We start from the raw sequence: 19,977 nt of genomic DNA on the forward strand, positions 1-19,977 counted from the left end.
CGTCGGGTCTTTCTGTAATCACTCAGTGTTTCTTAGTTTCTGTGTTTTTATATTTCAGAGTGTTTAGTTTACTTGATCTTTTCGCTTCTTATTACAAGAAATAACTCCTTGATTGCATTACTTTTTACTTTACTCTCCAGCAGGAACGCTGGCTCTTCATTCATTCACTCCTCAGCTGCATTAATCAGCTGGGTGCTCTCTCCTAACCAATCACAGTTCACCTCAATCTCCAGCAGCCAATCATCGTGCTGCAGTCAAACTTTGAACTCTGTAGTCCTTTCTCCTGCGGCCGGCTGGGATTTCAGGTGTTCATGCAGCCCCCCCCCCCCCCCCCCTAAAGTAATATATATTTATATAGAATACACTTTAAATAAAAGGCCTATTGTGTTCATTTACTACTTTAATATTCATTAATAACAATGAATGTTTGTTTGATAACCCTTCATTTATATACATACATGTTAGTTCATATTTATTATAGATAGGATTTAAATAATAGGCTAACTATGTGTTCATTATGTGTTGTATGTCCATTAAAAGGGACATCATTTGGTGTTCTTTCTATAGGTTAGATAACTTATGTATACTTATTAATATAAATTGTCCTCTGAATAAAAACAGACGTATTAAAGGTTTTATTAAGCATCACATTAGTAACAGTCAGGAATAAAAACAAGACCCACACGTTTCCTCCTGCATGTTTGAATAAGTCTGAGGATTCAAGAATAACATCGTTAATGAAGACGTTTCATTATGAATGAGGTTATTTAACAGCAGTGGGACCGACTCTGCTGCACGGTGAGTCGGTCCTCTTCAGTCTTCTGTAGAATACAGACATAAGAACATTTTTCAGTCAGAGAAAGGGTTTTTAAGCCCATTTAGTTTGGAGAAAGGTCCTTATGACAAACCTTCTTCCATAAACAATTGATATCTGATGATAACGTTTAAATACAAATTCAAGACAACATTTGGACATTTTTAGTGGTTATTTTGACATCATTTTGAGATATTACATTTATTTTTTACCAAATCAGTATTTTGAGACACTGCTGGTGGAAACGGAGTCCCGCAATTACACTCTGTAGATGTAAAACACACTGATAGCGTCTAAAATCCATGAGAAACATTAAGGTAGCTCTGCAGAAGCCACACATGAAACCCCTTTCTGAACACAGGGAGAAACACATGAACTAAAACTCAATAAACAATAACTGTGACGTCCTTAGAGGGCCAAACAGCAGAGCCTCTTAGTGATGAGCTTCGACCTCAGACTGAATAAGAGCTTCCAGAGGAGATGTGCTGATCCAACACAGACAGAAGCGGCTCTCACTGACCTGAGTTATTCACATTTGAAACATCAGTAAGACAAACAGCTGTGAGAGCTTTCAGTAACTCTATTCAAAAGACTTAGGAAATATGCTTTCTTAGAGTCAGCACGCGTTAGCCTAGCTTAGCATGAAGTTATTATGGGTTAGGGCGTCACGTACATGTGAGTTATGGTTACCTAGCACATAAACTGAAATGTATCAAGATGTTCCCAGTCTGCTCTGATTGGTTAGCTGGCCGGCTCTGTTGTGATTGGTCAACAGATTAGAGAAGTCCCGCCCCTTAGCCTATCATGTGTTGGTGGGCTAGCCAATAGGAGCGCGAGCGTCAAAGAGGAATTTTAAAAAAGAGTCCAATGGAGGGAACACAGGGATTTTGAGCCTTTGCAGACCATTAACATGCACTAAGAACTACAGGACAGGGACACCCCAGGGGGCCTCTTTAAAGCCCGATCCATCAAATACTTTGGAATATTATTGGCGTCCTTCCTTTGTTCCACAAGCCTCTTCAGACGCCTCATGATACACACTTTTCCAACTCAGTGGTGAATCAGAATAAAATAAAGTGGTTCCGTACACAAATGCCTTTACAAGAGGCAAAACCAAAAAGGAGAATCTCAGATTACATATTTATCAAACTGAGATGATCTGCGTGTTTCTGTCGGATGACCAAATTGAAGATTTGAACGGTTGTGTCTCGATGACATCTTACACACAGTTTGCCCAAATCAGTCGAAGCAGCTGGGATTTGACGACAGATGGAACAACCAAACAGCCTTTTTCCTTTAGACAGCTAACGAACATCTTTAGCACTTCGATTACAAATTAGCAGGGCGCCTGTTAACTAAGTCTGCTCACGAACAAAGTACATTTTCTCCGGATGGTCCGCCTGTGAAACGCTCGTTCAAAGTATTGATTACAGCGAAACCTTCTTATGGAACTCTGTAACCCCGTTTGTTTGCTCCATGCAAGTGGATGGACGCGCGCTTAATTTGCTTTTCTTTCTTGCAAAATCTTCAAGATCGCTTGAAATCTGAATGGAAACATGACCTTAGTGAAGGCTGTTAAAGCTAAGGAGTAACAGATAATGCAGGTATTGAAATGAATGTCTCACCTGACAAACCCAGGTGACCAACCACATGTAACTGATATTATAAAGAATACACTACACAGTATTTCCATCTATATGTTTCTGCACGTTTTTAACGAGTAGCCGTCAGTCAACTTTTCTAAACGTTAATATGAATATCGTCTCTTAACCAGCCTCTGTTTCCGGGTCTGCAGTCCAACGGGCTTCAACTTTCTGTCATTGTGTCGTCTTTTTAACACTGTTCACCGTTTCTCCTCCTCGTCCTCTTCCTCTCTTCTCCTGCTTTTCCTCTTCTTCCTCCTCCTGTCCCTCGCGGCTGAACTTCCGTCTGCTGAGTCTCTCGGGGTCGTGGGACGCCATGTCGCTGAAGTCCCGGAAAATATCCTGAAACGTCTCGTCGTCTCCTGAGCAAAACAATCACAGATTTATGTGGAGATAATGTGTGTGTGTGTGTGTGTGTGTGTGTGTGTGTGTGTGTGTGTGTACTAACGAATAGCTCCAAACACTCCCTCTGAGTCTCTCATCTCTTCGTTCATCCTGGCCATCCGGAGTCTGAAACATTCAAACCAGTGTTTATGCTAAGCTAGGCTAACCACGCTCAATCTGTTCATTTTTGCGTTCAGGGCGATGACTCACAGCGTGACGATGTCAGCGTTGGCTGTTTCCACGGCGATGGCCAATGGGTCCTGCCCCCTCTCGTCTACTGCGTACTGATTGGCTCCTCTCTTCAGAAGCAGACACACCTGACTGCAGCAGCCAATCAGAACAAAGGAGGTTATCATACTTTATTCAGAGCCTTTATTTAGAGTGTGACCGGTGTGTGTGTGTGTGTGTGTGTGTGTGTACCCGGTGTGTCCCGCGGTGGCAGCAGCGTGGAGCGCTCCCTGTCCTCGGAGGTCTCGGTGGTTGACGTTTGCTCCGTTAAGCAGCAGGAACTCACAGGCCAGCAGAGACCCCTACACACACACACACACACACACACACACACACACACACACCTTAACCGGAGTTCTGTCTTGAAAGCAGGCGAGAACTTTCATTATTATGATGAATATATTTCCTGCTCACCCCGATAGCGGCGCCTATCAGAGGCGTTCGCCCCCCTCCCTCCTCGCCGATGCTCCCGTTGACCTCCGACCCCTCGGCCAACGCCGCTGCCATTGCAACCAGATCCCCCGCCATCGCCGCCCTGTACAGACGACGTCCGGCCTCTGCCTTACCGGGACCTGCAGCGAAAGGAGAAATCAAATCTAGATAAAAATCTGGATATTTTTTCTCAATGGATTCTTTTTTTTCTCCAGATATTTAGATTTGAAATTAAAAAATCCCAAACATGTCTTTCATAATATCTCAAATATTTTATCCAGATATTCTGACTTTCATTATCAAATATTGAAGCTTTAATTTCAGATTTGTTTGTTTTGCAAAATATTTCAAACATTTTCTCTCAAAAAAACTGTTTCCTATTTCCTCTAAATATTCAAAGCCTTTTTCTTCAAAAAACTGAAAATGATTGATAATTTTTCTCTGATATTTAGAGTTTCATCATTAAAATATTGATCAGTTTTATTAACAATATTCCCGTAAAAGTATTTATTTATTTTGTTAAATGATTTTTCTCAACAGAACATAAACTTCTTTCTCCAATTAATAAGATATTTGGTGAGAAAATTCACAAAAGTATTTTATTTCTAAAAAAAAAAGGAAATTCTTTCAAATAATAAAATGTTTTCCTTAAAATATATTTTTTTATTCCTCAAATTTCGATTTTTAATTAAAAAAATTCACCAAAATATTCAAATTAATTCCTCAACTAAACTAAAAAGTTGGTCCACATTTTTTCTACATATGTTGTCCCAAATATTGAGACTTTTATAATGAAAACATTGAAGCTGATATTTTTAGACTCTTCCTGTGAAAAACAAAATTCTGTCAAACATTTTTTTATTATTTGTCCGAACATTTTTCTCAAGATGTTGGAGCTGTGGTCTTCAGATATTCAGACTCTGCTGTAACGTTACAGCAGAGTCTGAAATCTATTTTCCTCTGCTGGATTTCATAGTGGATCAACATTCAGGGAGGAGAATATATTCATATAGTTAATGATCCATAACCTCGTTCCTGCTGGACTCACCGGCTCCATCGGAGCTGCTCTGCACAAATCTCTTCTCCACATACTTCTCTTTGATCCACGTCTCTTTCTCTGACCTGAAACCAAGACGAACATCCTTATTTTATTCCTCATCATCACACAAACCCCCCCTGAAGGATGTGAGGCGCTGACAGAAAGGCAGGGTGAAATAAAGCCTTTCTGAGGCCCGGACTGAGAGAGAAGGAGGTGAATAAAGAAGAGACGTTGGGTTCACCTCGGGCTGTCGGCTCTGGGTTTGACTCGACCTTCCTCCAAACAACGAGCCTCGTAGATCCTGTTCACGACGTTATTACCCAGAACACACAGCAGCTGAGGAGGGGGGGGGGGGGGGAGGTCGAGGAGGTGAGGAAGAAAACTTCTTTCAAATTAAATAATACAGTGTGTGTGTGTGTGTGTGTGTGTGTGTGTGTGTGTGTGTGTGTGTGTGTGTCTGTTACCTTCAGCTGTTCTGCCTCCCAGGAGTCCAGAGTGAGAGACCTCACCTTGGACAGGTGGACTCCCAGACTCCTGGAAACACACACACACACACACACACACACACACACACACACACACACACACACACACACACACACACACACACACACACACACACACACACACACACACACACACACACACACACACACACACACACACACACACACACACACACACACACACACACACACACACACACACACACACACACACACACACACACACACACACACACACACACACACACACACACACACACACACACACTACAGTGTATATTACATACACGTTACATAAGATACTGCAGTACTCTGTGTATATATACTGCAGTACTCTGTGTGTATATACTGCAGTACTCTGTGTATATATACTGCAGTACTCTGTGTATATATACTGCAGTACTCTGTATACTCTGTGTATATATACTGCAGTACTCTGTGTATATATTCTGTGTATATATACTGCAGTACTCTGTGTATATATTCTGTGTATATATACTGCAGTACTCTGTGTATATATACTGCAGTACTCTGCGTATATATACTGCAGTACTCTGTGTATATATACTGCAGTACTCTGTGTATATATACTGCAGTACTCTGTGTATATATACTGCAGTACTCTGTGTATATATTCTGTGTATATATACTGCAGTACTCTGTGTACTCTGTGTGTAGAACCCACCGGTGGATCCCGGAGCACTGGATGCACACGGTGACTCCCAGGTTGATGGAGGCCCAGCGAGGCTCCTCCTCCCCACAGTCGCAGCAGCGCAGGTTCCCGGGGCCCCGGAGGGCCAGGCCCAGCACCGTCTGTCTCTGAGGGGGGGGCCCGGGGGAGGAGTCTCCCCCACTCTGGAGAGGAGGCGACTCCTTAGGCTGCAGGGAGGAAGAGATGTGGGGACAGTTTAATGACTCTGCCTGCACCTGAGGGTCTGCACCTGAGGGTCTGCACCTGAGGGTCTGCACCTGAGTGTCTGTTCTCTGCCTGCACCTGAGTGTCTGTTCTCTGTCTGCACCTGAGTGTCTGCACCTGAGTGTCTGTACCTGATACCTGAGTGTTTGTTCCTGAGGGTCTGTACCTGAGGCTCTGTACCTGAGGCTCTGTACCTGAGTGTCTGTACCTGAGTGTCTGTACCTGATACCTGAGTGTTTGTTCCTGAGGGTCTGTACCTGAGGATCTGTACCTGAGTGTCTGTACCTGATACCTAAGTGTTTGTTCCTGAGGGTCTGTACCTGAGGATCTGTACCTGAGTGTCTGTACCTGAGTGTCTCTACCTGAGGGTCTGTACCTGAATGTCTGTTCCTGAGTGTCTGTACCCGAGGGTCTGTACCTGAGTGTCTGTTCCTGAGTGTCTGCTCCTGAGTGTCTGCTCCTGAGTGTCTGTACCTGAGGGTCTGTACCTGAGTGTCTGTTCCTGAGTGTCTGTTCCTGAGTGTCTGTTCCTGAGTGTCTGTACCTGAGTGTCTGTACCTGAGTGTCTGTTCCTGAGTGTCTGTACCTGAGTGTCTGTACCCGAGTGTCTGTACCCGAGTGTCTGTTCCTGAGTGTCTGTTCCTGAGTGTCTGTTCCTGAGTGTCTGTTCTCTGTCTGTACCTGAGTGTCTGTTCCTGAGTGTCTGTTCTCTGTCTGTACCTGAGTGTCTGTACCTGAGTGTCTGTTCCTGAGTGTCTGTTACCTGAGTGTCCTGTGTCTCTCGTCTGTACCTGAGTGTCTGTACCTGAGTGTCTGTTCCTGAGTGTCTGTTCCTGAGTGTCTGTTCCTGAGTGTCTGTTCCTGAGTGTCTGTACTTGAGTGTCTGTACCTGAGTGTCTGTACCTGAGTGTCTGTACCCGAGTGTCTGTACCTGAGTGGTCTGTCTCTGTCTGTAGGCGAGGTCGATGCTGGCCTGCACAGCACCGAGCCACGACTGCTTCACCTCCTCAGAGTCGGCCTGCAGAGCACAGCACCTGAGAGTAAACAATGAAGAGGTATTAGTTGTAATAAAACAACAACAACAGAAATAATGTGAAATAAAATAGAGGTACATATGATGCATTATGTTGAATACACACAAAAACAAAACTGTTTCAAATCAATAATAATAACGATTATTAATTCACTGATGCTCTCTGAGGTTCCTCCACAAATAAAAACAACAGACAGGAAGAAACACTTTTGTCAAAAAACAAATAGAAAACAATAGAAAATACGGAATCAAATCAAATCAAATCAAACAGTAAATAGGTGAGAAAATAAATCCTGCTTTTTGTTGGATGGAAATAAAAACGAGTCGCTGAGCTTTATAAAATGTAACTCGTTATCAGTGGTTGTAAATTGGACAGGCTGAGGGACAGGAAGTCAGACAGTATTGAGAGTTTTGCACAACATCTATGTTTCTATAAACTGCAACGCTTTCATTTTCATTAGAAGCTGTACAATATGAATCCTTATTTCATTTGTAATTCATTGCATTTTTTTACTGTTTCTAGATTTTCCTTGCTTTTATTTTCCATTTCCTTTCACGCTGTCGTGAACCGGAGCAGAGGCCTTATGCTAAACCTCCTGGATAATAATATCGTGTTTCATAAAGCTGGATAATAATCAGGACTCACTTCTGCACGGAGAGAAGCTCGAGGCAGAAACGCCGCTCAATGTTTTCCAGAGGTTTAACGGCGCATAGTCGCAGATCCTCAAACAGAACCACGGCCGCCTCCTGCAGGAACAAACAAACATTCAACATCTGGAGAATGAAATGGAAACACCAGGAAGTAAAGCACAAACACAGACCATCAGGCATGGATATGTGGGGGGGGTATGACTTGGCTGAGGAGAAGGGTCTTGAGGCGGGGCTGGGATGCTGTGAGGGACTGGGAACTGGTTTTATACCTTGTGAGACTTTCTGTAAATCAGCTGGTTGTCTCTGATGGAAAACCAGCATCTGAAAGATCAAACAGAACATTTAAAGGGTTAAAAACGTCCCAAACTGCAATATACTAAAATCTAACGTGCACATTTACAGAGGTATGATAAGGTACCGAACACACACTCAATCAGAAATAATGAAGTAGGGGAGGTTTGAGAAAAGTCGCGGAAATGTTGATAAAAAATTGTCGATTTGATCCAAGAATGATTTGTAATATCTCAAGAATAAAATTTGAATATTAGTAAGAAAAATAAGTCAGAATATTCCAATATAAAACAGTTGGAATATTACTACAAAAAAAAGTGAATATTTTTCTATGAAAGCGAAAAGTTAAACAAATATTGTGGAAAAAAAGTGGAAAAATCTCCAGATAAAATATATTTTTGAGCAAAAATAAAACAAAACATTTATTTGTATTATTGCTGTACACACACACACACACACACACACACACACACACACACACACACACACACACACACACACACACACACACACACACACACACACACACACACACACACACACACACACACACACACACACACACACACACACACACACACACACACACACACACACACACACACACACACACACACACACACACACACACACACACGGATAGAATGAGTGGTGTCAGACGCAGAATTCAATATATTTTAGTGTGAACCTCTTCCAGGTCTTGGTTTTCCTGCGGGAGCGTTTGAAGAGGTAACCCTGGATGGTGTTCTCGCTGCCAGGACACGGGACGACCAACGGCTCCCCTGAAGCATCCTACACACAGACACAGACACAGACACAGACACAGACACACACACACACACACACGTCCATTAATCTGCCCATTAAGACTCCAGATTAATGGGTTGGTCCTTTAAAGGGGCAGAAAAGTATTTCAATTGTCCAAAACCCAAAGATCTTCACTCTCAAACTGAATGAAAGCAGATCCAAGAGGCTGAAAACAATTCCAGACGATTCATTCATATTACGGGTAATGCTAGGGCTGCAGCCAATCAGGGTATCCATTATTAAATAAAATGCACACCATCTCCTACATTAATGGATTATTGGTTTGGTTATGTCTTTAAATGACAGACCTTAAAAGAGGTAAATAATAATGAATAAAATAATACAAACAATAACAAATAGAATAGCAATACTACCACTATTAATCCTAACAATAATAATAATGATGACTGACCCTCTGCTGCACCAGCAGGTGTGTGTTCTCCAGCTCTTTCCTTTTAGCAGTGCAGTCTGCAGACAGCTGTGATAACTGCAGACACACACACACACACACACACACTATAATTTATAATATTAAAAAAGAAAGAAAATGCACGGTATATGCACAAACTAAACAATTACAAAGAAATATCAACAAAACACACACACACACACACACACACACACCTGGGCTGCCATGGTCTTCATGGTGGGCTCCAGGTCCCGCAGGAGGTCGAAACCCTGATGGAAGAAGGTGAACTGAGCGTGGACGAAGGAGAACACCTAGAGAAACACACACACACTTTGCCTGCAGGACTTGTACTTGTACACTGTGGTATTACTACATTAACTGAAGTAAAACATCAGAAAGATTTGCTCCCAAAATGTTGACTCCTTTAAAACAACAACGTACAGAAACAGGATTAAAATTAGTCAAATAAACACAGCTCACCGAGTTCAAGACGTCCAATCTCTGCTGAGTCTTGAAGGTGTTGAGCTGAAAACATTATAGTGCAAAATCAATTAGTGAGTGAGTGAGTGAGTGAGTGAGTGAGTGAGTGAGTGAGTGAGTGAGTGAGTGAGTGAGTGAGTGAGTGTGTGTGTGTGTGAGAGAGAGTGAGTGTGAGCGAGTGAGTGAGTGTGAGGGTGTGAGTGAGTGAGGGTGTGAGTGAGTGAGTGAGTGAGTGAGTGAGTGAGGGAGGGTGTGAGTGAGTGAGTGAGGGTGTGAGCGAGTGAGTGAGGGTGTGAGTGAGTGAGTGAGTGAGTGAGTGAGTGAGTGAGTGAGTGAGTGTGTGTGTGTGTGTGAGAGAGTGAGTGTGAGCGAGTGAGTGAGTGTGAGGGTGTGAGTGAGTGAGGGTGTGAGTGAGTGAGTGAGTGAGTGAGTGAGTGAGTGAGTGAGGGAGGGTGTGAGTGAGTGAGTGAGGGTGTGAGCGAGTGAGTGAGGGTGTGAGTGAGTGAGTGAGTGAGTGAGTGAGCGAGGGAGGGTGTGAGTGAGTGAGTGAGGGTGTGAGCGAGTGAGTGAGTGTGAGGGTGTGAGTGAGGGTGTGAGCGATGTGAGTGAGTGTGAGGGTGTGAGTGAGTGAGTGAGGGTGTGAGTGAGTGAGTGAGTGAGTGAGTGAGGGAGGGTGTGAGTGTGTGTGTGTGTGTGAGAGAGTGAGTGAGTGAGTGAGTGAGTGAGTGAGTGAGTGAGTGAGTGAGTGAGTGAGTGAGTGAAGTGAGTGAGTGAGTGAGTGAGTGAGTGAGTTGTGTGTGTGAGGGGGTGAGTGAGTGAGTGAGTGAGTGGATGTGAGTGAGTGAGTGAGTGAGTGAGTGAGGGAGGGTGTGAGTGAGTGAGTGAGGGTGTGAGCGAGTGAGTGAGTGTGGGGTGTGAGTGAGTGAGTGAGGGTGTGAGTGAGTGAGTGAGTGAGTGAGGGAGGGTGTGTGTGAGTGAGGTGAGGGTGTGAGCGAGTGAGTGATGTGAGGGTGTGAGTGAGGGTGTGAGCGAGTGAGTGAGTGTGAGGGTGTGAGTGAGTGAGTGAGGGGGTGAGTGAGGAGTGAGTGAGTGAGTGAGTGAGTGAGGGAGGGTGGAGTGAGTGGGAGTGAGTGAGTGTGTGGTGTGTGTGTGTAGAGAGTGAGTGTGAGTGAGTGAGTGAGTGAGGGTGTGAGCGAGTGAGTGAGTGAGTGTGAGGGTGGTGTGAGTGAGGGAGGTGTGAGTGAGGGTGGAGTGAGTGAGTGTGTGAGTGTGTGAGTGTGTGAGTGTGTGAGGGTGTGAGTGAGTGTGTGTGTGTACCTGCAGACAGTAGTCGAGGGCAAAGTGTTGGTAGCACTTCCTGGTGGCGAGCAGCAGGTGACTGGCTCGCTCGGCGTCCGGCGCTCTGTGGCGAGACACCTGAGAGTTCTTCAGCGCCGCCGAGTCCAAGTCCCCCCCGATCCGCAGAAACTCCCGCCTGGTGTCCAGCAGCTGGGGGAGGAACCTGAGAAACATCAATATCATTATGATTATTAACATCATCAAAAATAGTGTGCTTTATTGGTCAGAATCAGAAATATTATCCCAAATTAGGAAATGTTTTCGTTACCGCAGCAAAATACAATACCATATGGATCATAGCAAACTGCATTTCACTGCTTTTTAATATCAGGACAATATATCCTTTAAAATGATTTTATGGTGTACTTATTTGTCATTTCCTTATGTGCATTTCTCATATTTTTAAATAATATATTTAATAAAATAAATTAAAACATGAATATATTTATACAAACATTTTATTTTTTGATTATTTTATTTATGTTTTTAATATTATAACTAATGCATATATGTACCGGCGTGTGTGTGTGTGTGTGTGTGTGTGTGTGTATCGTACTGTGTGCAGAGGTTGGTCAGCTGCTGGCTGATGGCTCGCTGAGTCTGATCGAACAAAATCTGAGAAGAAAAAAACAGATGTTAACGAACGTGTTTAGTCAAAGATATTAAAATTGAACCCGATTAAATAACACATAACCCTGTGTGTGTGTGTGTGTGTGTGTGTGTGTGTGTGTGTGTGTGTGCTCACAGTGTGGAAGCTGATCATTTCCTGCAGGCCCTGGTTAAACTGATTCAGACAGTTCTGAGGGAAAGGAAACAGGAAGTCAGTGAGAAAACAGGAAAACTAACAGGAGTTACTGAAGAAGAAGAAGAAGAAGAAGAAGAAGAAGAAGAAGAAGAAGAAGAAGAAGAAGAAGAAGAAGAAGAAATGTATATATATATAATAACAAACAATGACTCCTTTGACTGTTATATTACAAATGATATGGTTTTATATTCTATGAAAGGACTTTAAACTGGTAATAATGATGTCCCTACGTTGATGACGCTGTCCTTCTGGTGGAACATGGAGAGTTCCGCCAGGCCGGAGAGGAACAGCTGATTGGCTGCGTTGTACACTTGTCCCGCCTCCACCATCTTGCCGCACAGCTTCATCACCTGATTGGCCAGAGACACAGACAACAGACCAATCAGATCGCTTCACAGGTCAGTAACATGAAGTAAATGTTAGTAACACTGGTATTAAGAGCAGTAATACTGTTGTAAATCTAAGAGGAAACAAATGACGATTACTTTACTGGAAAATATTTGAATTACTGCACCAAAGGAATGAAACGTAACACCTTCCAGACCCTTTTAGATACTTCTTTAACAAACGTTTAAAGCTGAGAAATAAAGGTCTATCGTCCTATGTGTACCTTGTCTAGGTGTGTCTCGAGCACATTAACATCCGCCTCGAACAGCTCGAGCTTCAATCTGCAACAGAATAAATACATCATCAGGACTACTGCGCATGCGTGGGTTGGAGATGCTAGGTGTGTTCTTCACCTGCGAGTCTCTCTCCCGCTCTTACCTGAACTCAGGTGAGTCTTTCACACACTCCTCAAAGTCCAGCAGCGACTCCATGATGTCCTCTGTTGATGTCACCGAGTCAAAGTGTTGTCAAAGTTCAGTAAACCTTCTCCATGTTGTTAGCCTGTTAGCTCACAGTTAGCTCCATTCAGAACGCTCTCACTTTTACTCCACAATCCGAGAGAGAAACACCGGTAACCTTCTCCCAGGGCCCGAACAACCGCCTTCACCAATTGCCGGTTAACGGAGGCTCCTGTCCGTGTGTCTGTGGGTCACGCATGTTGGATGAAAGTGTGAATAAAAGCGTGTTTGTTGTGTTCCAGTGTAACAGCTGTCTGTGCTGCAGCCCGCTATCGACCCTGCTGTGACGAGCTCATGAATATTAATGAGATGACGCAGCACGACGATGACGTTTCTCACAGCTCCTATTTACCTGAACTTATTTATACATTTTTTCCCAAGTTTGTTTTAATTTTACTGTAATACAAAACAATATATTCCAATGTTTTTTTAAGTAATATTTGTTAACTTATAACTTATATATTTGTAATTATTTTATTTGAATCTCTACATTTTTTAATCGCATCCCTCAGAGGTGTAGGGGCGTCTCTCTCTCTCTATTTAATGCACTGCCCTGCCAAAAAAAAGGTCCCACACTATAATATCCGTTGGACTGCCTTCAGCTGATCACGGCACGCATTCTCTGTGGCATCGTTTCCACGAGCTTCTGAAACGTCTCAACATTTATTTCTGTCTTGGGTATTTTTTATCTTGTATTGATGACGGGAGATTCGGACCACTGCGCAAAGTGTCCTCCAGCACATCTCAATGATTCTCCATTGGGTTCAGGTCTGGACTCTGTGGGGGCCTCATGCTCCCTGAACCACTCTCTCACAGTCTGAACCCGATGGATCCTGGCATTGTCCTCTTGGAACATGCCCGCTCCATCAGGGAATAGAGAATCCACTGATGGAATAACCTGTCCTTCAGTATATTCAGGGAGTCAGCTGACCTCATTCTTTGGGCACGTTGCTGAACCTAGACCAGACCAACTGCAGCACCCCCAGATCATAGCACTGCCCCCACAGGCTGGGGACCTTTCTTTTGGCCGGGCAGTGTATTTAATATTTGAAGATGAGAAAGAGACAGATATAATTATGATTTTAAATGGTAGCCCATAACGTAATGTGGACAAAAATAAAACAGGGACTTTAATTTCAGTCTTCAGTTAGTGGATTTCGTTTGTCCAGTTTCTGTACAGATATGAGGAAACGTTTCTCTTTCTGATTCAGCAACGGTGTCAGGGTTGTAGTAAAGGACCCAAATGCAGCAAAACAGGGGGAATCAGGTATTGGGGTTTAACAAAAGGCGAGCTTTATTTAACAACAGCTGTAACAACAAAACTCAAAAAACTGCGAGCAGGCGACGACCGAGCACCAGACAAAAGTGAAACAGGGACTAAATACACAAGACGAGAGACAGCTGGAAGGGGGAGGAGAAACACAGGGGCCACAGGTGAACACAATGACAGAATCAGGCACAGGAAGGAAACGCAGACAGGAAGTGAAGCTTAACATGAAACAAGAGGGAAAACATTTCAAAATAAAACACAAAGAAAAAAATGTAACTTAATGTTGAAAGAAATGTGATGATGCGGCCTCACCTCCTTCCCCAGAGCCCAGCGGCGCTGCCCGGGGACAATCGTGTTTGTCCAAAGTGAACAAACCATGAGTGATAAAAGTGACCGATGAACATACGCTCAGCCTCAGGATAAAAACTAAAGATTTGACTCCAAATATTTCACAGTTTTACATTTATTACATGACAGTATTATTAAGAAGAAGCAGATCAGTTACTGACAGCCTGTGGAAGAATCTGCTTCAGAGTGCAGAGTGTGTGTGACGGTGAACACACTGAACTGACTTCAGCAGCTGATCTGTCCACAGGAGAGACCCTCAGACCTGCAGAGGAACCAGAGACATTGAGGAGGAACCATACCACAACCTAAACCCAGCAAAGAGAGGTTCAGTGAATTTACAATGTGGAATAAAAATCCCTCTGTGACTGGATCATGAGCTTCCTGACGGGCAGATCCCAGGCAGTGCGGATGGGGAACATCACATCCTCCACCTTGACCCTCAACACCGGAGCCCCTCAGGGTTGTGTGCTCAGCCCTCTCCTCTACTCCCTGTTCACGCACGACTGCATGGCCACACACAGCTCCAACACCATCATCAAGTTTGCTGACGACACGACCGTCATCGGCCTGATCACAGACGGCGACGAGACGGCGTACAGAGAGGAGGTCAGAGCCCTGACATCTTGGTGCCAGGACAACAACCTCCATCTCAACGTCAGCAAAACAAAGGAGCTGATTGTGGACTACAGGAAGAGGCAGAGAGAAGCACACACACCCATCACCATCGACGGGACTCCTGTGGAGAGAGTCAGCAGCTTCAGGTTCCTCGGGGTAAACATCAGTGAGGACCTGACATGGACACATCACACCAGGGTCATATCCAAGACGGCTCGACAGCGGCTCTTCTTCCTCCGCAGGCTGCGGAAGTTCAACATGGACTCCAGGATACTCTGCAACTTCTACAGGTGCACCATCGAGAGTATCCTGACTGGCTGCATCACCGCCTGGTATGGCAGTTGCACCGCCCTCAACCGTAAGACTCTACAGAGGGTGGTGAAAACTGCTCAGCACATCACCAGGACGGAGCTGCCATCCATGGAGGACCTCTACACCCAGCGGTGTAGGAAGAAGGCCGGTAGGATATTAAAGGACCCCCATCACCCCAGCAACAATCTGTTCTGTCTGCTGCCGTCTGGCAGACGGTACCGCAGCATCCGGACCAAGACCACCAGACTCAGAGACAGTTTTATACCACAGGCTATAAGACTACTGAACTCCTGAGCTGTGTGAATGTCTACTCACATCTGTTTATAGTACACACATACATATATATTGTACATATCTGCCATATACATCTGCTATACATAATATATGCATCTGTCCATACCTCCTCATTCAACAGTGTAAAGTATTTAAATACTTTCAATGTATTCCACATATGTATATATTTCACATCCTCAAATCTTTATTGTTAATATTGTAAATATTCTTCTCTCTTTTTGCACTACTTTATTTATCTTTTGCACCATGTATGTTGAGTTGTTGGAGGAGCACGCGACATAAGATTTTCATTGCCAACATATACGCTGTATCTGCTGTGCATATGACAAATAAAACCTTGAAACCTTGAAACCTTGAAAAAGTGATCTTGGGCTTGAAAAGGTTGGTTACCACTGCTTTAGAAGAACAGTTTAACTAGCAAACTGTCAGATTGATTAGTCGGCGCTTACTCTGCTGAAGACACACGTTGTTTTGTGTCTTCAAAGTCATGTTTTTGTAACTGGACAGCTTTGGGGGGAACACAACTGGGTCCAGGTTCAGGTCCTGGGGAGTCTGGTTTGTGATGGATTCTAGCGCACAGAGAGGAGAACCAGCAGAGAGGTACATTCACGTTTTAGTCTTCAGCTTCAGTAGCTAGTGGAGATTCTAGCATCCATCAACAAGAAAATCCTCAAAACAACAGAGTGTGTGTGTGTGTGTGTGTGTGTGTGTGTGTGTGTGTGTGTGTGTGTGTGTGTGTGTGTGTGTGTGTGTGTGTGTGTGTGTGTGTGTGTGTGTGTGTGTGTGTGTGTGTGTGTGTGTGTGTGAGTAACTGAACAACATTTCATCAACAAGGAAGCTAATGCTCCTTCTGCAACCAGTCCCCAGATCTCTGCAACCAGTCCCCAGATCTCTGTAACTAGTGTCAATATCTCCACAGCTCGTTAACGTTTCAACCAGTCACTAAATCTCTGTTCTTAGGCAACTAGTCCCAGGATTTCATCAACTATTACCCAGACCTCTGCAACTAGTCTCTAATCCTCTGCAACTATTCATCTCTTCAGCTTGTCACCGTTTCCCTGCAACTAGTTCCAATATCTCATCAACAAGTCCTGCAACTATTCAATAGATCCCTGCAACTAGTCCCTAGACATCTTAACTACTTCTCTCTGCATCATTGGTTCTTGCTTTAAAGACTGGTTCCTCCACAATAATGATATCTGGTTTCTGAGTTATTCACTAACACTGTAGAAATGATCCTTCTCTCTCTGAGAGCCCTTTGACCCACAGAGGCCTCAATAAATATGGAATATGATCCTTCATGCGATAAGAGAAGTATCAAAGTCCAAACTGCAGTCCAGAATCAGGGTTCAATCTGAATGTGTTTTATAGATGTACAGGTTTATTGTGAGTCAGTGTTCAGGAGAAAGAGCAGAGACAGGGAACAGTTAGTGAGAGTGGACATGTTGAAGGGTGAAGCAGTCTCAAACATCCTGTGAAGTGTTGAGTGTGATACCTTTTCATGTTGCTGATCACCTGCAGCCACCTGATGGAGACACACACACGGCTTCATTAGTACTTTAAGGTCCTTTATATTTGTTAGTGGTCAGGAAATCAAAGCTGTTTGTACCCTTTAAAGACAGTGAGCTGTAGCTTCAGATATGAGCTGTCAGATAAACGTTGTGCTGTCATTCTAAAGACAGGAGGTGAACACATGAAGCAACAAAGAGCAGCTGTTTGAAACATCACAGACTGGAATCAAAGTCCCACTTACTCAGTTTCTGCTCATGAAGTCCATCAGCTGTGAGGACCAGGTCTGTGTAGAAGAAGAGCTTCCTGCTGATCTGACCCTGTGCTCCATCAGGAGTAAATCCTCTGCTTCTTCATCAGTCCTCTGTGTCAGTGTGATGAAGCAGTGTGAAGCTGCAGCCCTCACTTCAAACTGTATATGACTTTATATTGTAGATGTGAAAGATTAACCCACAGCCGCTCCCTGCTGCACTCTGACCCAGAACAGATGGAGCTCCTCCTCACTGACAGCATCACCGTCTCTGTCTCCAACGTGTCCAACACTTCATACTTTTACTCAACTCTGAGTACTTCCATTACTACATGTTGTACTTTCTACTGCACTTATCTGACAGCTGCGGTTACTGTACAATTGAGAGTCTCTGCACAGCTGTTTGGGAACATTCTAGCTGATGGGCGGAGCTGTGTTAGGAACTATGGGATGGAGTGATAAGTAACAGGAACTACAGGATCATGATGAGTGATGAATAACAACCTCTCAGGTCTGGTGTCTGAATGAATGCGTTTATTCAAGCTGTTTCCAGGAAGCAGGACTCTACACAGCAGAGGCTGCAAGACTTTCTGAAGCATGAAGTCAAAGAGTCCGGTCGAACACTGAGACACTTTGCTAAGTGGGACATTTGCAGAGACGTCACTAATTCCAATTTCCAAGAATGAAAGGAGCTCCAGAATCTCTGAAAAGTCCTGGTCCGAGTTTTTTAAATATTTGTATTAAACCTATGAACCCTTTAGAAGCCTCAGGTCTCTTGGTATTGGCTTTTGAAATAATGATCCTATATTTATACGGAGCTTTCCATAGTGCTAAAGAACACAGTGCAAGCAAAGGCTTTTAAACCCTTGGTACATCAGTGTTTCCTCGCTCATGGTTCCTCCAGGGAGCCTCCTCGCTCCTCGATGTGCATTTTGAGAATAGGGATGTCCTTTAGGGAGGTGCGCTGACCTCGATTGCTGGGTCACTTCCCGAGGATTGAGCTGGACAGCTCCTCTTTCATGAATGTAACATTGCTTCCTCAAAACGATGCAAAAACTATAACACACTCATTGGTCACTTCAGTCCGTCCCAGAATACTCCCTCAGACTCTACAGGTGATCCAAATGGCTGTGGCAGGTGCAGAATATTGAAAAGCATTAAAAGGATATCAAATACTTCCCATTTTAGCTAAACCCCTGGTCAGGCCCCTTCCTTTCTTCAAGAGCTCAAAGTACCTGTAATCCTTCAGCTATCAAGCTCCATTCTTGAAAGGTCGGGCTCGTCATGGACCTGCCTGAAGTCATGGTGCTGAAGACTTCCGACTTTCCTCTAAAAGCTTTAAGGCTGCCTCAGGTTTCGACTATCTCTCATCTTGCAGCCTGCCCTGTTAAAAGGTTACATATGGAATCCACAGAGATGACAGAGTGGTGAAGAAACTCTCACAATAAGTGTCGACCAGCAGACAGCAGCTTCAGTCAGGTCCAGATCCAGCTGACAGGTTATCAGCTTCCCTGGGACCAGTTCTGTACTTCTATGCAAACCATCAGCTGTCCTGGTGGGTGGTCTTACCGGTGGAGCATGCATACCAAAGGTAGACCAGCAGATGTCAGCATTTAGCTTCAAACTCTTTAGATTAATACATCTTTTCATAAAACGTTACAAATACATCAGAACTAATGCAACTAATATAACCTGCGTCTCATCCTTAACAAACACAAATAGACCTAATAAACCTGGACGTCAGTAATCAGTCATGGATGCAGGTGTGTGAAAACAGCAGCTGTGTCCAAAAGAAGATCGGGTCGCATATTGGGATGCTGTTGGGCTTCTGCTTCTGAAACACAAAGGAGAGCCAGACAGCAGAGAACACAGACAGAGACCCCTAGTGGAGTGGAGGCAGTCCTTACCATGCTGTCCAACCAAAGCCATGTAATAAACCATAAAACAGCAACAACTGAATATTACTGAGGCTTCTTCTTCCGGCTAGAGTCCCAGCGTCACTCCACCTCCTGCAACCATGCTTCCGGCTTCAGTTCCGGCCTCCAAGACTTTTCCAGGCCTTGCCCAGGCTTCCACGATTCCAGCTGTGGTCCGGCCCACTCCAGCCCCTCTGGTCCCGCCGTCAGTCAGTCCGTCCCGCTCCTGTTCAGTTGGGGGTCCCGCAAATGCCTGTACTGCCAGGGAACCCGCTGACACCTGTTCCTTGTACGTTTCACATCATCTTCTGCTCTGTTGAGGGTCCCGCCGTCACCTGTTCCGCCGGGGGGGTCTCAGGCCCCCAGAGATTTTTTACACTTATTTCTTTTGTTTGGCACAATCTCCCTCATCTCCTTCTCACTTAAAGAACGTGTGTGGCAATATTCTGTGTTAAAAGGAGCACACCTTTTTTTTAACTTCCACTCTGACTCCCTCTGTTATTGGTTGTTGTGTGTTACTGGCCCCTGGTCCCCTAGACCTTGGTGGGGACGTAACGCCCATCCTTGTGTCCCCTGCTTTCACTACTGTTCTATGGTCCTGTTACCAATCCCTGACATTCTTACAGTGGTAAAAAATAAGACAATAAAGAAATACCTAGATGTTTTTTGGTGACCCCAGCTGTACAAATGTTACAGAATATCGTGATTTCTCAGGACAGAGCAGCAGAAAGCAACGGAACAATTCGACCCGTTACACGTGGTCTGCTTTGATTCATTGTTCAGGTGCCGGTGAGTTTATGGTTACTTCCTTTTTCTCTGGACTATGATTTATGGAAACACAG

General features: G+C 44.3%; 1 protein-coding gene and 1 long non-coding RNA gene across 3 annotated transcripts; one reads left to right on the top strand and one right to left on the bottom strand.

Annotated features, from left to right (window-relative positions):
- Nucleotides 1-620: 620 nt before the first annotated feature.
- zgc:162872 (BAR_ACAPs and ArfGap_ACAP domain-containing protein) lies at nt 621-17,674 on the bottom strand. Of its 2 annotated transcripts, none has more exons than XM_063906481.1 (25): nt 17,214-17,674; nt 16,956-16,985; nt 12,542-12,805; nt 12,387-12,444; nt 12,007-12,126; nt 11,717-11,770; nt 11,528-11,586; nt 10,951-11,134; nt 9,634-9,678; nt 9,369-9,422; nt 9,157-9,231; nt 8,626-8,729; nt 7,916-7,967; nt 7,642-7,742; nt 6,906-6,996; nt 6,041-6,052; nt 5,732-5,925; nt 5,005-5,074; nt 4,782-4,876; nt 4,550-4,623; nt 3,484-3,641; nt 3,262-3,371; nt 3,052-3,162; nt 2,906-2,967; nt 621-2,819 (listed from the first exon to the last, which is right to left on the bottom strand). In XM_063906481.1, the coding sequence occupies exons 3-25, from the start codon at nt 12,592-12,594 to the stop codon at nt 2,632-2,634; spliced, it is 2,124 nt and encodes a 707-aa protein (XP_063762551.1). In that variant the 5' UTR covers nt 12,595-12,805; nt 16,956-16,985; nt 17,214-17,674; the 3' UTR covers nt 621-2,631. The 2 variants fall into 2 exon arrangements, with proteins under 2 accessions (XP_063762551.1, XP_063762550.1); XM_063906480.1 differs by having other exon boundaries at nt 9,369-9,464; nt 17,214-17,672.
- Nucleotides 11,935-13,028, top strand: LOC134879952 (uncharacterized). The gene is made up of 3 exons (XR_010167887.1): nt 11,935-12,174; nt 12,396-12,551; nt 12,864-13,028. It is a non-coding gene; the product is annotated as an uncharacterized LOC134879952 (long non-coding RNA).
- Nucleotides 17,675-19,977: the final 2,303 nt, after the last annotated feature.

Source organism: Eleginops maclovinus, chromosome 18, assembly GCF_036324505.1.
Source record: "Eleginops maclovinus isolate JMC-PN-2008 ecotype Puerto Natales chromosome 18, JC_Emac_rtc_rv5, whole genome shotgun sequence".
Classification (NCBI taxonomy): Eukaryota; Metazoa; Chordata; class Actinopteri; order Perciformes; family Eleginopidae; genus Eleginops; species Eleginops maclovinus.

Excerpts from the sequence above, each read along its gene's own strand:
- zgc:162872 (XM_063906480.1), bottom strand. The coding sequence starts at position 12,594 with ATGGAGTCGCTGCTGGACTTTGAGGAGTGTGTGAAAGACTCACCTGAG. Across the intron at positions 9,465-9,633 it reads GATTGGACGTCTTGAACTCG|GTGTTCTCCTTCGTCCACGC; the intron begins GTGAGCTGTGTT and ends GTGTTTCTCTAG. Across the intron at positions 4,624-4,781 it reads CCCAGAGCCGACAGCCCGAG|GTCAGAGAAAGAGACGTGGA; the intron begins GTGAACCCAACG and ends TCTTGGTTTCAG.